General features: G+C 34.2%; 1 protein-coding gene across 16 annotated transcripts in view; it reads right to left on the bottom strand.

The window, feature by feature from the left end:
• The window catches only part of Mff (mitochondrial fission factor), a 31,855-nt gene extending 10,854 nt beyond the window's left edge, over positions 1-21,001 (bottom strand). For 3 of the 16 annotated variants that reach the window (XM_048808645.1, XM_048808646.1, XM_048808648.1), the window contains exons 1-6: positions 20,850-21,001; positions 17,803-17,914; positions 15,305-15,525; positions 13,938-14,104; positions 9,012-9,100; positions 6,579-6,653 (exon numbers count right to left, since the gene is read on the bottom strand). In XM_048808645.1, the coding sequence (XP_048664602.1) occupies positions 6,579-6,653; positions 9,012-9,100; positions 13,938-14,104; positions 15,305-15,485 (512 nt within the window). In that variant the 5' untranslated portion in view covers positions 15,486-15,525; positions 17,803-17,914; positions 20,850-21,001. Of the gene's footprint in view, positions 1-1,699; positions 1,859-6,578; positions 6,654-9,011; positions 9,101-13,937; positions 14,105-15,304; positions 15,526-16,458; positions 16,603-16,814; positions 16,994-17,802; positions 17,915-20,582; positions 20,722-20,849 lie in introns of those variants that run through there. The other 13 variants (XM_048808647.1, XM_015481476.2, XM_015481477.2 and 10 more) reach the window with 9 other exon arrangements.
• Between the last annotated feature and the right edge of the window lie 13 nt (positions 21,002-21,014).

The raw sequence follows: 21,014 nt of genomic DNA, 5'->3' as shown, positions 1-21,014 counted from the left end.
CAAACAATCATACTGGGACTTTGTCATCTAGCTATTATTTAATCTAAACAGAATTCAGAATTTTTTTTTCTCATTAGATATTTTTACTATAATACCATTTGATATGATACTGACTTAATAATCTGACCTCTTCTAAGAACCTATGTAAGGAAAAAAGTTAAGGAGAATATCTGGTAGAGAATAAATCTGTTTAGAGGAGAGATGTGAAAATAGTTTTTTGCAGATATTAGTTAAGGCCAGGTACTTTACCCTCTATATCTTTTGAGGCTCTCTTACCATACTAAATAATTTGAAGTCAGTAGCTCTAAATCTTTAATAAAGGCAGGGAAGGGGACTATTCACAAGAATACAGAAAGCCAGGCATTATTATACCTTTTTTTACCTTTTTTCAACAGATGAGGAAAAGGAGGCCCAGAGAAGATAAGCAATTTGTTCAAGGCCATGATGCAGCTATTTTGTGAGGTGGATCAAGAATAAATATGACTCTCTGAATCCATGCTTTTCTTTGGAACTTTGTGGCTGGCTTCTTATAGCTTCCAAATATTCTAAGATTTAGAAGCTTCAAAGAACTCTAAATGCTTGGGGGAAAATTAAAAAAAATGTATGTATACATATACATTCACAGTATACATAATTCTCCCACTGTGCCATGAGTTTGTCTCTATAAGCTCTTTACAGAGCACCTTGAAGTCCTTGAGTCCAAATGTATACCACTAGATTAGCCCTGCAAAGACTCGAAAAGTCCCTAAATTCAATAATGATAAATAGTATGGATAATAATGACAAATAGTGCTCAAGAACTATGGAGAAGTTCCTGGGTATGTGTGAGTATAAAAGCAATCAATAAAAGCAAGCCAGAAGACACCTAAGGTTATTAAAAAAAAAAAAAAATTGGGTTTACTGGAAAAGCCAGCTTAATTTATTGAGAATTCTTCAAAATGCAAAAATTAATAGTTCAATAAAATGACAACAAAAATTCAGACACTGACTCTGAGAAATTACCAGTCACATGTTCGGAGTTGAAAGGAAACTGACTTTACCTTTCCCACACCATGCCAAAAAAGCTTCTCCAATTTCACTTTTTAAAAAAACATTATGTAGTATTGTGGCAGGGATAAAAGTATTCGAAATGATTGCAAAAAAATGTTTGCATTTACAACTAACAATATATTATTAATGAGTTAACTTGGAGATGTTCAAAATAGCACTATGGAATTTTTAGTATGTAGTTAAGGGGAAAGGACAAAAAAACGACTGGTGGCTGTAATGCCATCTCAAACATGCTTTATTTACTCAATCATATTAGTTGCACAAGCAATTAAATAAAAAACTTACTAAAAGAAAACTAGTATGCTTCAGCAGTCCAACATCCCACAATCAATCCAACAGTAACCTTCAGCATATCCCCACATGGAATCAAGTACTTCAAATAAATCAGCAAAGCCTTTGAAAAAAAACATCATCACATATCCTGTTCTCAGGAACTAAATATTCTTTCTGACTGAACAAAATCTAATGTAATCTTATGAAATGTGAATTTTGGACAATAATTTGAAATTAAAAGAAAGCAAAGCAAGCCATTTCAAACCATTGCATCTTAGAGACTGAGAAGGTGCAAACATAAAAGACACCACAACTCACTAGATAAGGCACCAAAAAAATATGCAACAAAGCTGGCAAGTCACTGATGGCCAATCACCTTCGATTTTCATCCAGCACATCCAAGATCTGCTGGTAAGCCCTACGAGTAGAAGACTGGATAAGCGACAAAATGCCACGAGCAGAGGAAAGATTAGCTCCATCTTCAGGTAACATATGGGAAGGACAGACCCGAGCCTGTTGTGGCGATGGTGTCACACTGTTCACATAAGCATAGCAAATGAAGAGAAAAACACTCAAGTCAGATTTTTATAAAACTTCAGCTGAGCAGTTTTTAATCTTAGTTTTCTTGCCCCCCCCTTTCTTCCCCACCCTTCACTTTCCCCCAAGAAACTAAACTAAAGTTTATAAACAAATTTTGTTTTCAAAAACCAACTGCAAAGTAGTACTTTTAGCTCTGTAACCCTAAACAATAATACAAAAAGTGGATATGAAAAATGCCTTTGGAGAGGGAAGAGAACCACAGCAATGAATGTACTTAATTCCTAGTGTCAGAGCAGTAGCATTCTTTATTTAAGGTAGTATATTGTCCAATTCAGTAAACCAAACCTCTAAGAAACAACACTGCAAACTTATGGATGATCAGAAGAATAGAATAGAGAATTCTGGTACACAGATGTCAAAATCCAAACACATGAATCAAAAGTGATTCCATAAAAATGCTATTTCAAACACATCACAAAAGCAACAAAGCAAGTTACATTCACAAGTAAATGAAATTAATTTAAAAGCTAAAGTCTTAGAAACTGAGACTTTTGAGTGTTTAATTATAATAAAGCATGTGCTCTCTAGTTAAATGACTAAAACAAAATTATTCCCAACTCTGTGAGAACAAAGTGAAAGAAGGAAGGATACTTCTTAAATCATCAAGATAGCTGATAACCATTTCTGGGCTTCTCAGTGACAGTACTCATAGCCATTCTTTAATTTGTGAGCAGATTCTTTCTTTTGGCTTCCTTGCCTGGGCTTCCTGACTGCTGACCACATTTGAATGAAGCAATTTGCAGAGTTCTAACCTAAACTCCTAAGATATTGTCAGTATTTTGAGAGAGCTTTTTAATATTCAAGTATAGTTTGCTATGTGAGGCATTTAACTGATATGTGGCCTTGGCATTTGACTCGTTAAAATAAGAGGACTATAACACACCTGGATAACGGTTCAACATTCTCAATGTCAGTGCAAAACACATTAGGCTAAATTTAATCCTGTGTGTTTCATTTAAAAAGAATAAAAGCAGAGCAGATAGTGAACAACCAAAATAGAAAAATCTTTTGACTGTAACATTTTCTAATTTAACATGTATTGGCTTGGAAACCATAAAATAAGTGGGATAATTCTTGAAAGGATAGTTACTGTCATTTAATATTATTCTCAAATTTTAAAATTTTAATTTTACAAACGTGGAGAACAACTTTTAGTGTCTTGATGATCTAAAGAGAAATGTATAATAAAGATGAAAACTGTTTTCCAAAGACTACTTACAAAAAAAAGTTCCAAGTCATATCTTGGCACATTTGGAAATTAATCAGTCAAGGCTGATGCATCATGGGAATTAGATCTAATGGTATTAAGTGGTATTACGATAAATTCCAATTTTCAGATGCAGTCTCATGGCTAGTAACCCTAAATGTCTGTCCAGAGAGAGACTGGCAATCTGTCTGTGCGTGTGTACATGCATCATGGGCCGTGGCATCTTAAAAGGATGCAAACAAACAAACAAACAAAAATAGCACATCTGGGATACAGAGACTAGAGTACTAGTATTGTACTCAGAATTCTTTTTAGGTAGCATAGTGAAAACCTGAAGCTCCTGCTATTTGTGAGAAATCAGACTGAGTTTATGTTTGAAAAGTATCACCAGAAGCAGGATTTAAAATGGCCAGTTCTACATCCACATAACTAAACAATCCATCTTATATTCTTTTTTGGGGAGTGGGGGTACCGGGGGATTGAACTCAGGCACTTGACTACTGAGCCACATCCCCAGCACTATTTTGTATTTTATTTAGAGACAGGGTCTCATTGAGTTGCTTAGCACCTTGCCATTGCTGAGGCTGGCTTTGAACTCAGGATTCTCCTGTCTCAGCCTCCCAAGCTAATGGGATTACAGGCTTGTGCCACTGCGCCTGGCCGGTTTTATATTCTTGATAGAGCTGCCTGTGTACCTAGCTAAATTTTTAAGCTTTTAAAAAATTAATTAGTACTTTGAATTTTGAGGATGAAATCGACTACTTTGTTCATCATTCTGTATTAAAAAATTAGTTACATAGTAGTATAGTAAAGGATATAATAACCAATATTTAGAATTATAATCTTAAGGCAACTACATCAATGAACTAAATCCAAGTCTATGCATAGTGTTGGATGATTTTTGCCCACTAAAATTAAAAGTTATTTCTTTTGAGAGAAACCAGTTTGCTAGAAACAAACAATAAGGAATTACATATACATATATATATATATATATATATATATATACACATATATATATACACATACATATATATAAAATTTTAAAGTACAAGTATTTTCTCTACATACACAGAAAATGAGGTAGTTATCTTATAAAATAGTCAAGCATAGACTAACTTCAGATTAATGGCAAAGATGAACAGAAGGTTGGATTCTAGAACAATCTACAGGCACTTGTTAAATATCAAAGATTATTGTTAATATCACATTATCAGAGAAATCAACTAATAAAAATAAATTTAATTTTTTTAAAAGTCTAAAATCTCTTCCAATTTTAAGATTCTATTATCATATGAAATTGGAATATGATAATAAGCAGGAAAAAACCTTATATGATCCTCAATTGAACTTAAGAAAAAATATTTATGTAGAAAAAAGGATGAGATTAAGTATTTATCAATACTAGTAAAAGTATTTATTTCATCAAGACCAATGTAAAAAAAGTATTTGGATTTCTGGTTGTTTCTTCAAGGAAATTAAAGTTTCAAGAATTAGTAGGAAATAACTTTTCATTCATTTACATGGCAATCCTCCATAAACAGCAAAAACAGAATAGGAAGTATATTTTTAAACTGAAGTCTACTTTTGACAGAATGCGTACAGATTAAGTGCCCTTGATTATTTCCATCTACAGAGGAGCCAAGTGATTATAAATCAGAGATGAATAAAACTACCTTCATAATTCGAAATAATAGATAATTTAGCAATTCCTTTTTTCTTTTGCAAAGCTTTAATGAGAAGTCATCTCTTTATAAATAAATTTAAGAGCAAAAAATAAGAAGCCCTAAAAATTTTATCAGTCAATTGGAATATTCTTTACTTGTATCATCTGTGGAGGGAAACTGGGTTTCATATCTGTCCACTCATGTACCCAAGTCAAGGTTTAATGATTTTTGTTTGTTTGTTTTATTGCTAAGTAAACACAATGCAAAGGCACTGAGATTAAGCAAATATCACAATATTAGTAATTTAATAAAATTGCATTTGGATGAAAAACAATCCTAGTAATGTTACAAAAACAACAAAATCTCAATTTTAATTTTTTAAAAGGTATCAGGATAAGATAAAAGATTAGAAAATTTTGAAGAAAGCACTGAGGTTTACTCTATCACATGCTTACATAAAAATCTTTATCATATAAGTGTTAAATAAATGATGCTAGTCAATGTCAGAACTAAAATTTAAATTTGCTTAGCATAACTATGTCATTATTAAAAGGTAAGTTTAAAGCTAAGTACCTCTTCCTATGGGTTTTTACAGGAATAATGTTTCTCAAACTGTGAGAGTAACCTTTTTGGTGAGGTGCTAGCCTTTTACAGATATTTATATAGGTAAATAGTAAAAAAAACAAAAAAAAAAAAGGAGAGAAAATCCGGGCATGGTGGGACACACCCATAATCACAGCTACTTAAGAGACTGAAGCAAGAAGATTCCAAGTTCAAGAATAGTTTCAGCAACTTAGTGAGATCCTGTCTCAAAATAAAAAATAAAAAGAACTGGAGTGAAGCTCAGTGGTAAAGACAGAGAGAATTTAATATATGTTTTTTTAACTGAAACACAAATTCTATATTAATTTCTCTTGAAATTTGAAACAGAAAATTTTAATTTGCTATTGCTATCTATAAGATAATTTACTAGTCCCCAGAAGCATAATAATAAAACCATAATAAGAGAAAAACTATTGGCCATTAGTGTGGTTTCTTTATTTCCTAAAGAACTATATTCACTGTTGAATTTTTGTACTGCACAACACCAAAATGTTTCCTCTCATGCGAGCACAGTCATTACCACACTTTATTCTGTCACACTTACCAAAAAAATGAGTTTAAGGATCTCACAAAATTCTTCCAAGAATAATTTAACAGATGGAATTAAAAATACACAAAGATGAGAAATTATATCCCATTTGATTCAAATGTATGATATGTCAAGATCATTGTACTGTCATGTGTAACTAATTAAAACAAATAAAAAAAATACACAAAGGCAGACAAACAACTTCAATAACAAACCTCAATAAAGAATCCATTCTCCTTCTGGGTCAAAATTAAACAAGAAAAGATAGTGTGCTAAAATTTAAAAAATTGGATTACTGAAACTGCTTAAGTTGAATCTACAGAATACTAATAGTCTAACCAAAGCAAAATAAAGAAAATAGAAAAAGGTGCTTTATCTTTATGCATTAATCATTCCATTTTCCTTTCACCAATACGTATAACCACATAAAACTTTCTCAATTGGTCTTTTTTTTTTTTTTACTTAATAAAATGTATGATGACAGTTTGAGAAACCCTGAAAGAGAAGTACTTAAAAAGCCAAAGAAAAAGAGAATTATGGTAGTACATACCAATTACCTAGTAAAATAGATTAATTAATTAGTATTAACAGAAGCCTGAAAAATTAGAACAACTCCTACTTGTGAAAAGCAGAGCAGATAAAATCTTACGTGTATTCCGGTGCAGAAATCGATGCCTGGAACCTTGAAATTTTATTTCTCGGGGCAGAATCTGATCTGTGCCACCTTAAATAATAATTACGCTTCTTTCACATATTCAGCTTTCATAACACACAAAAAAAGCTAGAAATGATTCTACTGTCAGAATTCATTTTTGCCAATAGGTGACAATAATCAATCTTATTGCCTCTTTGAAGTAGTAAAAAAACAAAAGCCTATGCCCTTGCTCTTTCACTTTTAGATTCACAAAATAAAGTGGAAGCAGGCAAAGGTTCATGCATAATGATGCATAGTCTCCCACTACAAAGAAAAGATTTAAGTTGGTAAAGGCAGGAAGCTTTTAATAATTACTTTAATTGAGGTAACTATAGCTGTATTATATTAATTTTTTTCTTACCACATTAACAGCATTGAATGTGTGATATGCTCATTATACAAAATTCCTAAAGTTAGTGAGATATGGATCCTTAAAGATGAATATTATAAATTATAAAATTAACAATGGTAGGAGAAGAAAGGGCAAAGTTTCATTATTAACATAAAGAGTTAAATATCTTACTACTAACATGGCAGCATGTATAACAACTATAACAAAAAGTATGGTTAAATAATATCAAGTGTTTCACTGTGAAATATATAAAAATTTCACGTTACTTTCACTGTCAAAAATGGGATTTTCAAAACAAAATTTTTAGTTTTGTTAAACAACTAGAAAGTGGCATCAAAGCTATTTAAAGTGAAAATTAAAAATGAACACTATTAATCTTTTTATGTTATAGGAACTTGTCAAAGTAATTAAGGTCCTAAGTAGTAAATCACATCTTTATATAGTAAGAAAGTTTACTAAAAACTTTGCTACCTTAAAAAAAAAAAAAAAAAAAAAAAAAAAAAACAGAAAATAACCTAAGACTTTAGGTGTGTTTAATCTAACTTAGCCATAAACTACGTAGTTTTTAATTATTTGTTTGCTATATTAGAAAATATTCTAGGAAAATATGGATCTTATGAACTTGTTGCCATCATATCTGCCAACCAGATACCTTCCAGGAAAGATAAAATTAATCATAGATACTTTCATATTAATAATAGTTGAACCTTTTAGATACCTAAAGGAGATACATTTGTTTTTAACTCTCTTTTTATATAACCCTACAGAATAACAACTTTGTTAAAGGGCATTTGAGACTCTTAAGGAATCAGAGCAGTTATAATTCTCTCTTGAACATAACATAAGAGAAAGGAATTTCAATGAAGCAAGCAGATAATTTACACTTAAGTTGGAATTTCACTGATTGGATTCGTACATAAGACTTCTTTCAAAGCAAGGATAAAAACATATGAAAAACATTTTCTTTCCAACTTGAATATTAAGCTCCTACCCTCATCAAAGTCCTTCTGGACACCACATTCTTTAGTCAAGTACAAATTAGAACTTACTGTTTTGATATAAATAGTATAATTGTATTGTGCTCTACTTATTTTGTATACAAAATTAAATGTTTTGCTTTTATCTAGATTTTCAAGTTTCCAGAAAAGATCTAATACCACCTGATTCTTTCATAGTTCTCAGAGAAGCTAATATTATGGTTGATAACACATTTGGTTCTGATGAATTCATGGAAACTGATCAAAAATTAATGAGGAAGAATATTAATTTGTATAAATAATCTAAATGATCTTACTAGTGTAAGATTTAAAATTCTGACCAGTTTTCAAAGGATATTTTACTTGTAAAAATCAGTTAATTACAACAAAACAATAAAAAGCATTTTCCTAATCTGCAACATCTTAGAGCAGTTTTAAAATCATGATGTGATAACATAACCAAATAAGAAAGAAGAATTTAAGCAAATAGTTCTTTAAACAAGATCTCTGTATTTTTTTTTTCTTTTTAATGAAAGCGACCTATCAATTTAAGAATCAGCAGGTAGAAAGCTAAACACCAAACACTATTCCTGGAAAGGTATGCAAAATTCTACTTATCTATGCTGCAGTTTGCCACAGCTCAGCTCACTAGACAGAGCTGAAAATGGCTGACTTACAATCATGATATCAATAACTTGAAAATAAAGACATTCTATTCTGTTTTATTTTTCAGTGTATATGATAAACATTTTTAAAGACTGTTTATAACTGAGCACTTATGTTCATCAATTAAATATACTTTATAGAATTCCCAAATAAGCCAATCATACTCACAAAAGAGTATCAGTCACACATAGAAGATAATGTTACTGAAAAATTCATACAACTAACAAAATGGTCAGATTTAAGGCTATAAAAAGTACTGCAAAAATACAAAATTGATGTAAATGTAAAACAGATTCCAAAATTATGGGAAATAACTATTTAGAAAAAGATGCATATAGACAATAAACTGAGAAAACTTACAAACATGATATAATGTGTAGTGGTTCTACTCACATGGAATCGTTTCTGACCAGCTGTCCATTTTGGCGAACAGCATTTTCACTCATAGAGCGCTCTCTTTTTAGCCTGCCAACTGCACGGATCTGTTAAGGCACAAAGGGAAGAGGACAGAAAATATTCTTAGTAGCTGCTTAGCATCAAAAGAATCTTAATCCAGGGTTATTCATATAAATTACAAGGAACCAAGGAAAAGCAACCAAGAATTACTGCCAGACATGTATATTGTTTAAAATGGCATAGTGCTATGTAATCTTCCCATACACTTTAAGTCACCTAATGCGATACAAAATAAATGCTGCACAAAGAGATGTTATGCTGTACTGCTCAGAGAAGAAAGAAAAAAATCTATAGTTTTCAATACAGACACAACCACTGTAGGTTTAACTACATAGTATATGAAATGAATAGTGCTCAACAATAGATACTGGAGAAAGACTGAGGGAGGGTCTGTGAAAAAAATAACATCTGAAAACAGAAGAGTCCATTTGAAGCCTATTGCAAAAGTATGTTATAGTTAAGCCCCAAATCAAAATTACTTGTAGGCAATTGTAAGCAAAATTTAACAACTCCACAACCAGGTGCATTTATTCATGCACCGTAAGGATGGATAAGAAGACGAGAGACTTGCTTTCTTTCTAGCTATTACAGGGCCCTCTTGAGTATTCATGGAATGCCGGTGGAGTCTGCAATTGTTTCAGGCTCTGTTGCATAGCTGAGTGACTCCCTATACTTCAGATCAGATATGGTATTTAGCTTCACCTCCTCAGGGTTCATGTCAATAAGGCACTAATAAGTAGGGAACAAGACCCTTACAGTAGGATTACCGAGTCTATAGCTTTTGTGTTATCCTTCAGCTTCTATAACCATGGCTTTCTAAGTGTAATTGGTGATGAAGTTGGCTCTAGCTGGGTAATATTTCTCCTAGTCCCAGAGTTCTGGCTTCACACTTTGTATAGTAGAATTTGATCATTTGACATGGCTCGGAGATAAGTTTCTTCTCTGAAGAAAACATTCATTGCCTTTGCTCTTTTCTTCCAAAATCAGGTAAAGTTTATTCAGACCAACTGGTTTGCTCCTTCCAGATTGCCTTTGATTAACTAACATTTCTTAGGCACATTTGGGGTTTGGTGCTTTTCTAAAGATTTATTACAGAAATGGATAGCATTCTAGTACTTCTCTTCTTTGAAGCAGGAATTGTGAATTTTGGCAAAAACTTCTTACAACTCATCCTTTACAGTCTGTTTTCTCTTCCTACTTCAAAGAACTTTCATAAAGCTCTGACATTTACCTATAGCTGATCTTTACAAAGCATACTGCTGCTTGACTGAAAGGAGATGTTGCTGAATCCAAATCTTTGCCTTGGTCACACTCCTCACAGCTGTCAAATCTTCTCAGAAGTATCATTTCCCAATTATTTTTCTATGTACTGTTCTCTTCTTGTACTCTGGAAGATCTCCCACTGACTTCAGCTAAAGGGTTTTAAGCCCTTCATGTAGACTCACTTGGATTCTTTAAGCCAGTTTAGGAAATTAGGTGCATTTGATTTCTACAATTTTTTTTTCCTTGAGTCAGTCATATTTTCTTTCTCATTCATTTGTTCAGAGATAAGGTCTCACTATGTTGTCCAGGCAGGCCTCAGCCTCTCAGGGTTAACTGAGATTACAAATATGCACTACCACATTCAACTCATTAGCTAGGCTTTTGAACAACAATTTTAAATTATTTCTCATAAGTCTTTCCCCAGGAGTCTCCTTTCTTAACATAGGACAGTGGCTTTCAGTTAAGGGTAATTCTGACCTGTAGAGAATATCTGGCAATGTCTGCAGATATTTTTTTCTTAATTGTGGTAAAATACACATAACATACAATTCCCAGTTTAACCATTTTTAAGTGTATAATTCAGTGCCATTTAGCATGATCACTATGTTGTACATTACCACTATCTAGTTCAAGAGCATTTTCATTATCACAAAAGGAAACCCCATCCAGATTATACAGTCATTCTTAATTCCTCTCTCTCTTTCAATCTATTGGCAACCACTAATCTGCTTTCCATCTCTATAGATTTGCCTATTCTGAATATTTCACACAAGTAGAATATACATGGCCTTTTCTATCTGGCTTCTTAACCTTCGCATGTTTTCAAAGTTGATTCATGTTATACCAGGTATCAGTACTCCATTCCTTTTTACCAATTAATAGTCACTCTCTGAATATTACACATTTTATTAATCCATTCATTAGTTGATGGAAATTTGATCTGTTTCTATATTTTAGTTGCTGGAGATACTTTTTATTGTCATGATTTTGAGGATGCTACTAGCATCTTACAGGCAGACATCAGGAATGTAATTAAACATTCCACAATGCAAAGGACAGCCCTCACTGTCGAGTTTTCCAATTCAAGATGTCAATAGAGAAACCCTGGCATCTCTTAGAGAATGATTACTATAGAGCAAATGGTTCTGAGGATGTCACTTTATACACTGAATGAATCATCAATGTCATCAGCTTGCAGAGCCTACTGCCTTTTTATTTTAATCCATATCTAACAGCTGTAAGAACTCTGGCTCCCTCCGCCATTCATTGGTCGATTACCTCCTGACAGCTACCTGACCCTTCTAAAAACTTGGAAGTACAGACTACCGTCAAAGCTTTTCAGTAGGCAGCTAGTACTACTCTCAGAAACTCTTTCAGGACTTGGATCCTGCTATAGGATGTTTACTCTTTTATAACAATAATGTCTATACACATTGAGTTTTAACATGAATTTTCACAACAATCTTATGCACTGGCATTATTTTTATCTTCAGAAAGATCAAAAGAAAAACAAAACCTGTCAAATAACAAATAAAGCAACTCTCTCCTGTTAGAATCCTTATTCCAAGACAGTATTTCTCACAGTTTTAACTTCCAATGGAAACTCTGGGGAGCTGGAAAGTAGACCCCTAACTGGGGGCATTCTGTGGCACTTTTTGCTTTGTGTAGCCATCTTTATAATCTTTATCATTTTTTTTTAATAAAGAACTTTATATCTTCTGTGTGTCGATGTTTTCCCTTACAGCATTATCCTGCAGTGACTAGGTATTTTAGTCAGCTTTTTTGCTCCTGTGACTATCTGACCAGGACAATTTTAGGGGAGGAAAAGTCTATTTGAGGGCTCACGGTTTCAGAGGTCTTAGACCATAGAAGGCTGGCTTGTGGTTAAGGCAGAACATCTTGGCAGAAGAGTGTGTCAGAGGGAAGCAGCACACACGATGATCAGGAAGCAGAGAGAGAAGTCTCCACTTGTTAGATACAAATATATACCCCAAAGCCATGCTCCCAATTCCCACCTCCTTCAGCCATACCCTACCACTTCAATTAATACTCAGTCGATCCCTTTCAGGGGATTAAATCACTGATTGGGTTAAGACTCTTACAACCCCATCATTTCTCCTCTGAACCTTCTTGCATTGTCTCACATGAGCTTTTTGGGGACATCTCACATTTAAACCATAACACCAGGCAAATAGTAAATTTTTTGAGAACAGGAGCTATCTGTCATTCACTCCTGTACTATATTCAGGTCTTATATATAGAAGCTCAAAAAATGATTGTTAAATAAAAAAAATTTACAAGTACCTTGGTGCCTTTCTGTCATGTAAAGAATCAAATTTAGTGCTTTCACTAAGCATATCTAGAATGTACAATTTGGCACCTAAGAGTATATTATCTCAAGTACTTCAGCAGGAACTTTAAACCTAAAAATAAGCAAAACCTAATAGTAGGAAATTGCATTACCCTAGTTTATATGAGTGCTTAACCCCCTTTGGAATGGACTGCATGAAAAATGAAAGCAGAGAAAGGCAGGACCAATTTAAAAAAATGCTTGCGCATGATCTTTGTTTTTGTTTTTTGTAGTACCAGGGATTGAACTCAGGGCACTTTACCACTGAGCCATATCCCAGTTCTTTTTATTTTTTATTTTGAGATGGGGTCTTGCTAAGTTGCCACAACTGGCTTTGAACTCGTAATTCTCTTGTTTTGGCCTCCTGAGTTGCTAGAATTACAGGCATGTGCCACTGCATCTGGCTGATATTACTGTCCTGTACAAGCCTCATGACATCACATCAGAAGTTCAGAAGCTATAATGAAAAATATGCAACTAAATCATCAAGAAGTTTAAAAAAAAAACACTGGTCCTGAGTTAATAGCAGAGGCAAAACTTGAGCTTTACTGCTAAAAACTAGTTAATTCATACTGTTATGCTTAGTCAACAAGGGTACTAATGTTATATGCGGTACTGTAGCTAACTCAGCAGAAACATTTCATCAATTATCAAGAATGGGGAAGGTCAAGGGAAAAAGAGCTTGTACCAGGTGCAGTGGCCCAGTCCTATAATCCCAACTACTTAGAAGACTGAGGCAGGAGCATTGCAAGTTGTGGCCAGCATAACCAACATAGTGAGACCCTGTCTTGAGATAAAATTTAAAAAGGGAAGGATGTGGTTCAATGGTAGAACATCCCTGGGTTCAATTCCTAGTACTATAAAAAGAGAAAGAAAAAAAAAAAAAGAGTTTCCTTAGCTCCGTCTGTCAGACTTTATAAACTTTGAGTTTATAAAAAGAGATGTATTAATTTTTCCTACTGTAAAACTCTCCAACTTTCTCTGTATTAATATATAACATCTAGTCATAAAAGTTCTTCTTTCAAGTCTACATGAATATTAATAATATTTCCCACAAGATTTTAATTTTCCTGATGCATATTTAAAAAAATTATAGCATAATATTTGGAGAATTTACAAATCAGAATTGACAGTAGCAGTGTACCACATGGAAAGATGTAATGATACGATACATAGCCTCTTAATTTCTCCTTAACTTTTACTTTTGTTTATATTCTTTCAAATTCAATTGATACTAAAACTCTACTCACTTCTTCATTTTGAGGTGTTGGAGATCTTTCTAAATCCAGAAAATCTAGTGGTCTTTCACTTAGTGTAAGTACACGAGGTGGTGTTGTTAGTGCCAGAGGCTTAAAGGGAGTTGACTGAATAAGGTCAAGATCTGCTGGTCTTGAAAATGAAATGTCTTCATTATTTCCTAAGATGAAGAAAAAAAAAAAAAGAAGAGGGTAGGTTTAAATATATTTACTTTGTATCATTTTTGTATTATAACATACTCAATAGCATTAGTTTCTTTATAACTACACTTTCACTGTAAGTTTAATATTTCACTATTATTTAATATTGTGACACAGAAATTTATAAAGAAATTATGCAGTATATACATGATTAAAAAAACTAGTATCCAGATATGTACAGAAATTTTTATAAAACTCAATTTTTCCAATTGGCAAAACATCTGAATAAATGCTTCAAAAGGAGATATATGAGTGACCAAAAACACTTGAGCAGATGTTCAAAATTATTAATCATCAGTGAAATAATAATTAAAATCAAAAGGTAATGCTATTACACACCCCTTCAAATGACTAAAATTAAAGAGACTGACAAATATGAACTTTTAGCAAGAATGTGGAACAACTTCAACACTCATATCACTGATGAGACAATAATTTGGAAAATAGACTGCCAGCATTTGAAAGTTAAATATAACTTATAACCCAGCAATTTCATTTCTAAAGATATGAAGACATATGTTCTCAAAAAGACATGTACATGAATATTCATAGCAGCTGTATTCCTAAAAGCTCCCAAAAGGAAACAACTCAAATGTCCAACAGATGAATAGATAATTTATGATTTATTTACATACTAGAATATTGTTCAGTAATAAAATGGAATGAACAATTAATATATGCAACCATATGGAAGAATCTCAGAAACACTGCACAAGCAAAAGGAGCCAGACAAAGCAGTATATATTATATTCTATATATATGAAACTCTAGGGAAGATAAATCTAGTCTCTGGTTATAGAAAGAAATTTTAGTTGACTTGAGTTGAGGCATAGGGAACGATGGAGAAGAAGCACAAGGGAATCTTTTTGGGTAACAAAAATGGTCATATCAACTGTGGTAGTTACATGGTTACATGTTTATCAAAAATCATCAGTTGTACACCTAAAAATGTATACATACTATCCATGTAAAATCTCAGTAATATGTCAAAATACTTTTGAAATTGCATGAAATTCAAGCAGTTGTAATGAGTAGAAATTTTTTAAAACAAAGTTGTATTTCCCAAACCCTTTTCTAAATAATGTTTTAAAACCCCAAAAGGTTTCACAAAAATATGTAAAACAGATTATGAGGCAACTTTCTAAACAAACGTGAAATACCTGCTACAACAATCCTCTCTGGAACTTGCATTATCACACTAGCATTTGGAACTCCTTCTTGAAATCCTTGTTCCAGGTCAGCATTTGGTGGTGCTACTTTTAGTTTTTCAGGGACCCTCATTCTCTGACTAATACCTTCGGTATATTCCATTTCATACTGAATTCGACTAATTTCTGCCATCTCAGCAGCAGTGGGTGAAGGAAATGCTGCCCCACTTACCCTGTGGAAGGAAAATTTTAAGACCAGGATGACTAAGTATTAGAATTCCAGTCCTCTATGCTGTCTTATCAGAAGACAATACCTTATAATAAAGCAAAAGGAAACATCTCATTTTTGAGCATTGAAATAAAAGAAAAATAAAAGAAATAAAAGAAATACAAGAAAAAAAAAGAAATAAAAGAAAAATAAAAGATTAAAGAAAATATTTTCCTCAACACAATGTCTTCACCTAATAGCTGAAATTGCACCTTGAAGATATTGCTTGCTCAGGAACAAATTTTTAAAATTATTGTATAACCACAACACAAACATGTGTATGCATGTGTGCGCACACACATACATAAGAAAATACATACTCTTCCTCTGCAAAAACAGAAATGCATAATGCTTATAACTTAATAATGCCTGAAATAAATTTTAAATTAAAAATTCCTTATCAGGGGGCCAGGAATGTAGCTCAGTGGTAAAGCGCTTGCCAAACATGCATGAGACCCTGGGTTTTATCTCCAGCACTGCAAACAAAATAAAACAACAAATAAACAAAAACCCTGAACAATTATTTAAGAGAAAGCTGTTTGACTTTATATAAATTAGAAATTGCTGTCATGCATGCAAAAACAAAAGCTTTTAATGATGAAAACCAGGCCCAAAAGGTGAATAATGTTAATGCTGAATTTACTGAAAAGATGTGACCCCCTGAAAATCACAAAATACAAATTAAAACATATATCTGATGATTGAGATGCAATGAATAGCAAGTAGACAATATTAATAAACCCTTAAAGTACACATTCATTTTTTTGAGGGATTAAAAGAATTGCATTATTTATTTTTATATTTGTTTGTTTGAGTACTGGGATTGAACCCAGGGGCACTAAATCAGTGAGCCACATTCCCAACCCTTTTTATTTTTTTTTTGGAGACAGAGACTCACTAAGTTGCTTCAGGCCTTCCTAAATTGCTGAAGCTGGCTTCAACTTGCAATCTTCCTGCCTTGACCTCCCAAGTCACTGAGATTACAGGTGTGAGCCAGCATGCCTGGCTATTTATATGTGTATTCTTCAAAAGCATGAAATATCTTTGGGGAAAAGACAGTACAAATGCATTACTTAGCCTTCTAAATCAGAGAAGGATACATGATTCCAGGGAAATGCAATAGAGAGAATATTGTCCTAACGTACAAAAAGCTGATAAAAGCATAAAAGTGCATGATTAGCCTATGGCAAACAGCTTTTAAGCCACTGTCTTTCAAACTTTAATACTAACTCAACTGAAAAAAATTTCACTGACCTTCCTAGTGGTGTGTCACTGCTTGATCTTTTACTTATTTTAATACAGTAAATACACGTCTACAATAGCTATTAAAATACTGCTACCCTGTAGTTCAGTTTACTTTACACAACAATTCCCCTACAGATCTGAACTTTTTTTTGGAGGTGTACATAACAACACGGACACTGCTTTTCCAGCTGTAAAAAAGAAAGAATAAAAATCAGTATTTTGACAATTCATTTCATAAGAAAACTATGAATAAAAGTGAATATATATTCAACATTACTTTTGGACTTGAAAATGACTTGGAATAGAGCTAAGAAATCACTTTTGAAATCTTTCTTCAAGAGTTATTCTGTATTTCAAAAATTATAATAAATTTTATCACTCTTTTAAGCATAGACATTATGTTGCAATTTTGCAAGCAGGATAAAGAAAAACTGTACTGATGACACAGATTTGGTATTAAATTAGAAAAAAAAAATCAACACTGCTATAAAGCTCCTTTAATCATTATATTCCAAAGGAGAAAAAAAACCTTTAATTTTTTAGACAAAACACAAATGAAGAAATCATAAAGAGAATGCAAAGGATAATAATAAATGTATTATAGGTAGCCTAAAATTTGATGTATATGTATGTAATGGCTTTCTTAAAGGCATATAAATTTCAAAAACCAAATTACACTAAGCTTTTAGTAAATGATATTATATAAGTCCAGATCAATAAGCAATTAAAGACAGTATAAATGTCTTCACCATATCACCATAGCTGGGATATTTCTTAAACTCCATATCACAGATGTACTCTACATCTTAAATTCCATCTAATTGAGACACTCAAGAGAGTTCTCAGAAGTTGCTTAGTGTGCTGAGCCTTGACAACTGGTTTCATTATGAATGCTAACTAAGCTTCTTTTGTTCTTTACCAAAATGTCCAAATTCTAAGGATTGGGCATACAGAGTTTCAAGCTAAGAAAATAAGCCAAAGAGAAAATTTTACTCACAAATGTGTACCAACTACTGCTTGCTGTTTGGCACTATCTGCTTCTGTGCTTCATATTAAATCCTTCAACTTGCTTCACTGTGCACGTGCTGGAGTTAGAGCCACTTTTGTTCCTGGGAAAGAAAAACAGGAGTTAATTGAGAAACTAGAGGATAATAATATTAATTGGAAATTCCAATTTCCAACTGGAAATTCTCCAAATGACAAAAGTCATAAAGATATACAACTTTAGACTAAGAAATGAATAAAAGAATAAAGAAAGAGCCAGGCATGGTGGTGCACTCCTGTAATCCCTGAGGCTCAGGAGGCTGTGGCAGGAGGATCTTGAGTTCAAAGCCAGTCTCAGCAACTTAGCAAGGCACTAAGTAACTCAGTGAGACCCTGTCTCTAAGTAAAATACAAAAAAGGGCTGGGGATGTGGCTCAGTAGTTAAGCGCCCCTGGATTTACTCTCCAGTATCCTCCTCAAACAAATAAAGAAAAAAAAAATAAGCTTACCACCAATTTTAGTCCCACAGGCAGTACCCTATGATTATTCTTCAACTAAGACATCTCTATCATTGTTTCTTATTTGTAGTTAGAAAAATGACAGAGAAAATATATTTAAATTAATAATATTATACGTATATTTATATGTGCATAAGAAATAAATTTCCATTCACTTAAAATGTTTTTAAAATGGAATCAGTAATAAATGTACATGGCAATGTACATAAGAACATATGGAGAAAATAAAGTGTTCCAATAAATCTTGTCTTCAACCACTCAGGTCTCCAAAGGCAACCTCTACTAGTTTGGTGCATTGTTCTAGATGAGATACTCTTCAAATTCTTAAAGTCTATCTGAAGCATAGTGAAAGCTTATATTCAGAAATAACACTGAAAAGACATATCCCAAAACAATATCAGCTTTGGGATATTATAAATTGAATTTTTATAATAATAAACAATGGACATCAATTGTTAGAAACACATCATTTCTTTGAAATGTGCTGGTCTCCACATTCTCTTCACTGTATTTCAGTCTTCTTATTAACTTTGCACTAGAACATCTCAAGGGTCTCAACATTTCATTCCACAGTAGCATCATTTCTTATGAGAATCTCTGAGTTTGTAAAGAATCATGGACTTAGAACAAACACATAGGTAGACAGTGAAAAAACAACTTCTGGAGAAATCCAAAATCTTCTGTACTTGAACTACTTAAATTTAAAAGCAAATAAAACTTTTGCACTAAGATTTAATATTGCTGTCTCAATCACTGTGTTTTCTGCTTAAATAAAACAGATAAGAATTTGATTATTTTTCTCCCTCATTGGACAGGGCACTTTGAGCAAAATCTTTTAGCAATAAATAAACTTCTCATTTGGGGTTAATATATTAATTCCAGAAGTTTTGTCACTTAGCATCTACTAGGCAACAAGCACATGATTCTAATATAGCTAATGAAACAAAATCTCCCTCAGAATCAAAGATAATTTCAAACTTCATGTCCCCTGCCCCCTGTATTCACACAGTAGATTTACTTTTGGCTGCACTTAATTTCTTCAACTTGACTTAAAAATATTTAAAGAAAGGTTTAGATATCTACCTTAAACCACAGACTTTATGTACACACATAAATACATGTAACAAAAATATAACTATTAAAACAAACCCTCATCTATATTAGCATCTAGAGTCAAGTTATAAACCACTGGTAGAAAAATGTACCAATTTGGAGACACAATGATTCAAGCCCAATTTCTCAGTTTCTAATCAGAACACTGGACACCATAAAGTTTAGAAAGTCACAGAAACAACTTGAGTTAATTGTGGCAGTAGAAATTTATATAATTCTACAATTAAAAAACAAACAAAAACCCCAAACCAATTCTTTAACAGATATTGTGTGGACTTGGTTCAAGGTTTTTATCTAGGTCACCCTGTTTGGGTTCTCTTTCTAAGCAATTATGGTGTATCAGAAAAAAAAAATTGTTGAGATCCAGGGTTAACTTCATTTTTTAAAGAAAAGTCACAGAACACTTTGAGAAAGATCTATTAGGCACAGAAAATTTCAACACCAGAAGGGAAAGTAGCGTAATTCTAAGATGAGATAGCCCTATCAGACAGGGAGACAACACACAACTTCCTTTGGAAAGAAAAACAGCCTATGAATCCACAAGACTCGGAAACCAAAAAGATGGCAGGTTCCCCCAATTTAATTGCACGGACAGACTAAGTACTAAGTGCAATTTAAATCGTCCTAATTTCCCTAAGGGTTTTTCTTGTAGGATTTCATTAGCCAAGAGGATTGATGCAGAAATGTCTTCCTCCCAGGGAGAGAAAACATTCCCGATCACTAACTGGTTCGATATTTGGCATAAGCTTTGTTCATCTTCTGCAATAAAAGGACACCACCACTTTAGAACGAGCGCTCTTCCCTCTGCCTAGTTGAGGGTTTTCTTTTGCCCCAGAAGGGGGACTCCTGCAGGAAGGACCTTCTCCAGCAGCCCCTGCTTCTGCGCTCCCGGGGGCCTGTGAGGCGCAACGCCGGCATCCCCGCCCCGGAGCAAGGATGCTCACAGAGCCGCAGTGCCTTTCCAGGGACGCACGGCCACCCGCGGACGCCACTGCCTGGGCTTCCAACCGGCCCTTCTTTCCGAACAGTATTTTCCACAAAACCCAACAAAAAGCCACTTTAAACACCGCGGGCTCAAGGTCAAACCGGGCTCGCAAGCCTCTCCCCGGCTTCCCAAGCCCGCTCAGGTTCCATGCAGTCAAATCCGAACTTCTGCACACACCGGGGCGCTGACTGGGAAGGCCAGGAGGCGGGCCCGACAGCGGCAGGACCCGCCGCTCCGCCGCCACGCTCTCCTCCGCTCCTCGGAACCCGAGGGCGACAAGATGCTGAGGAGGAAAGGCCTGGGGACTTGACTGCGGCCGGGGCGACACCTCAGGCGGGTTGGGCCATCGCGGGCTCTCGGTCGACCGGAGAGTCACTGCCGCAGCGCTAGGCCCGGAGGACGGCTCCGGTGGGAGTCCCAGATCGGGAAGACTTCAGCACTCACCCCTGGGCTCCGGTGGGAGTCCCAGAGAGGGCCGCCGCCCGCCGGCTCCCGGGGCGCTCGGGTGAGCGGTCTCAGAGGCCGTTGGCCGAGCGCACTGAGGCGCTGGGGCAAAGCACCGGCCAAGCGGCCCTCAGCGGGCCAGCAGAGACGCGAGAACGGCCAGGA

This window comes from Marmota marmota, unplaced genomic scaffold (genome assembly GCF_001458135.2).
Source record: "Marmota marmota marmota unplaced genomic scaffold, marMar, whole genome shotgun sequence".
NCBI lineage: Eukaryota > Metazoa > Chordata > Mammalia > Rodentia > Sciuridae > Marmota > Marmota marmota.
Note: the sequence above shows the minus strand (reverse complement) of the source record. Positions and strands in the feature narration are given on the sequence as shown.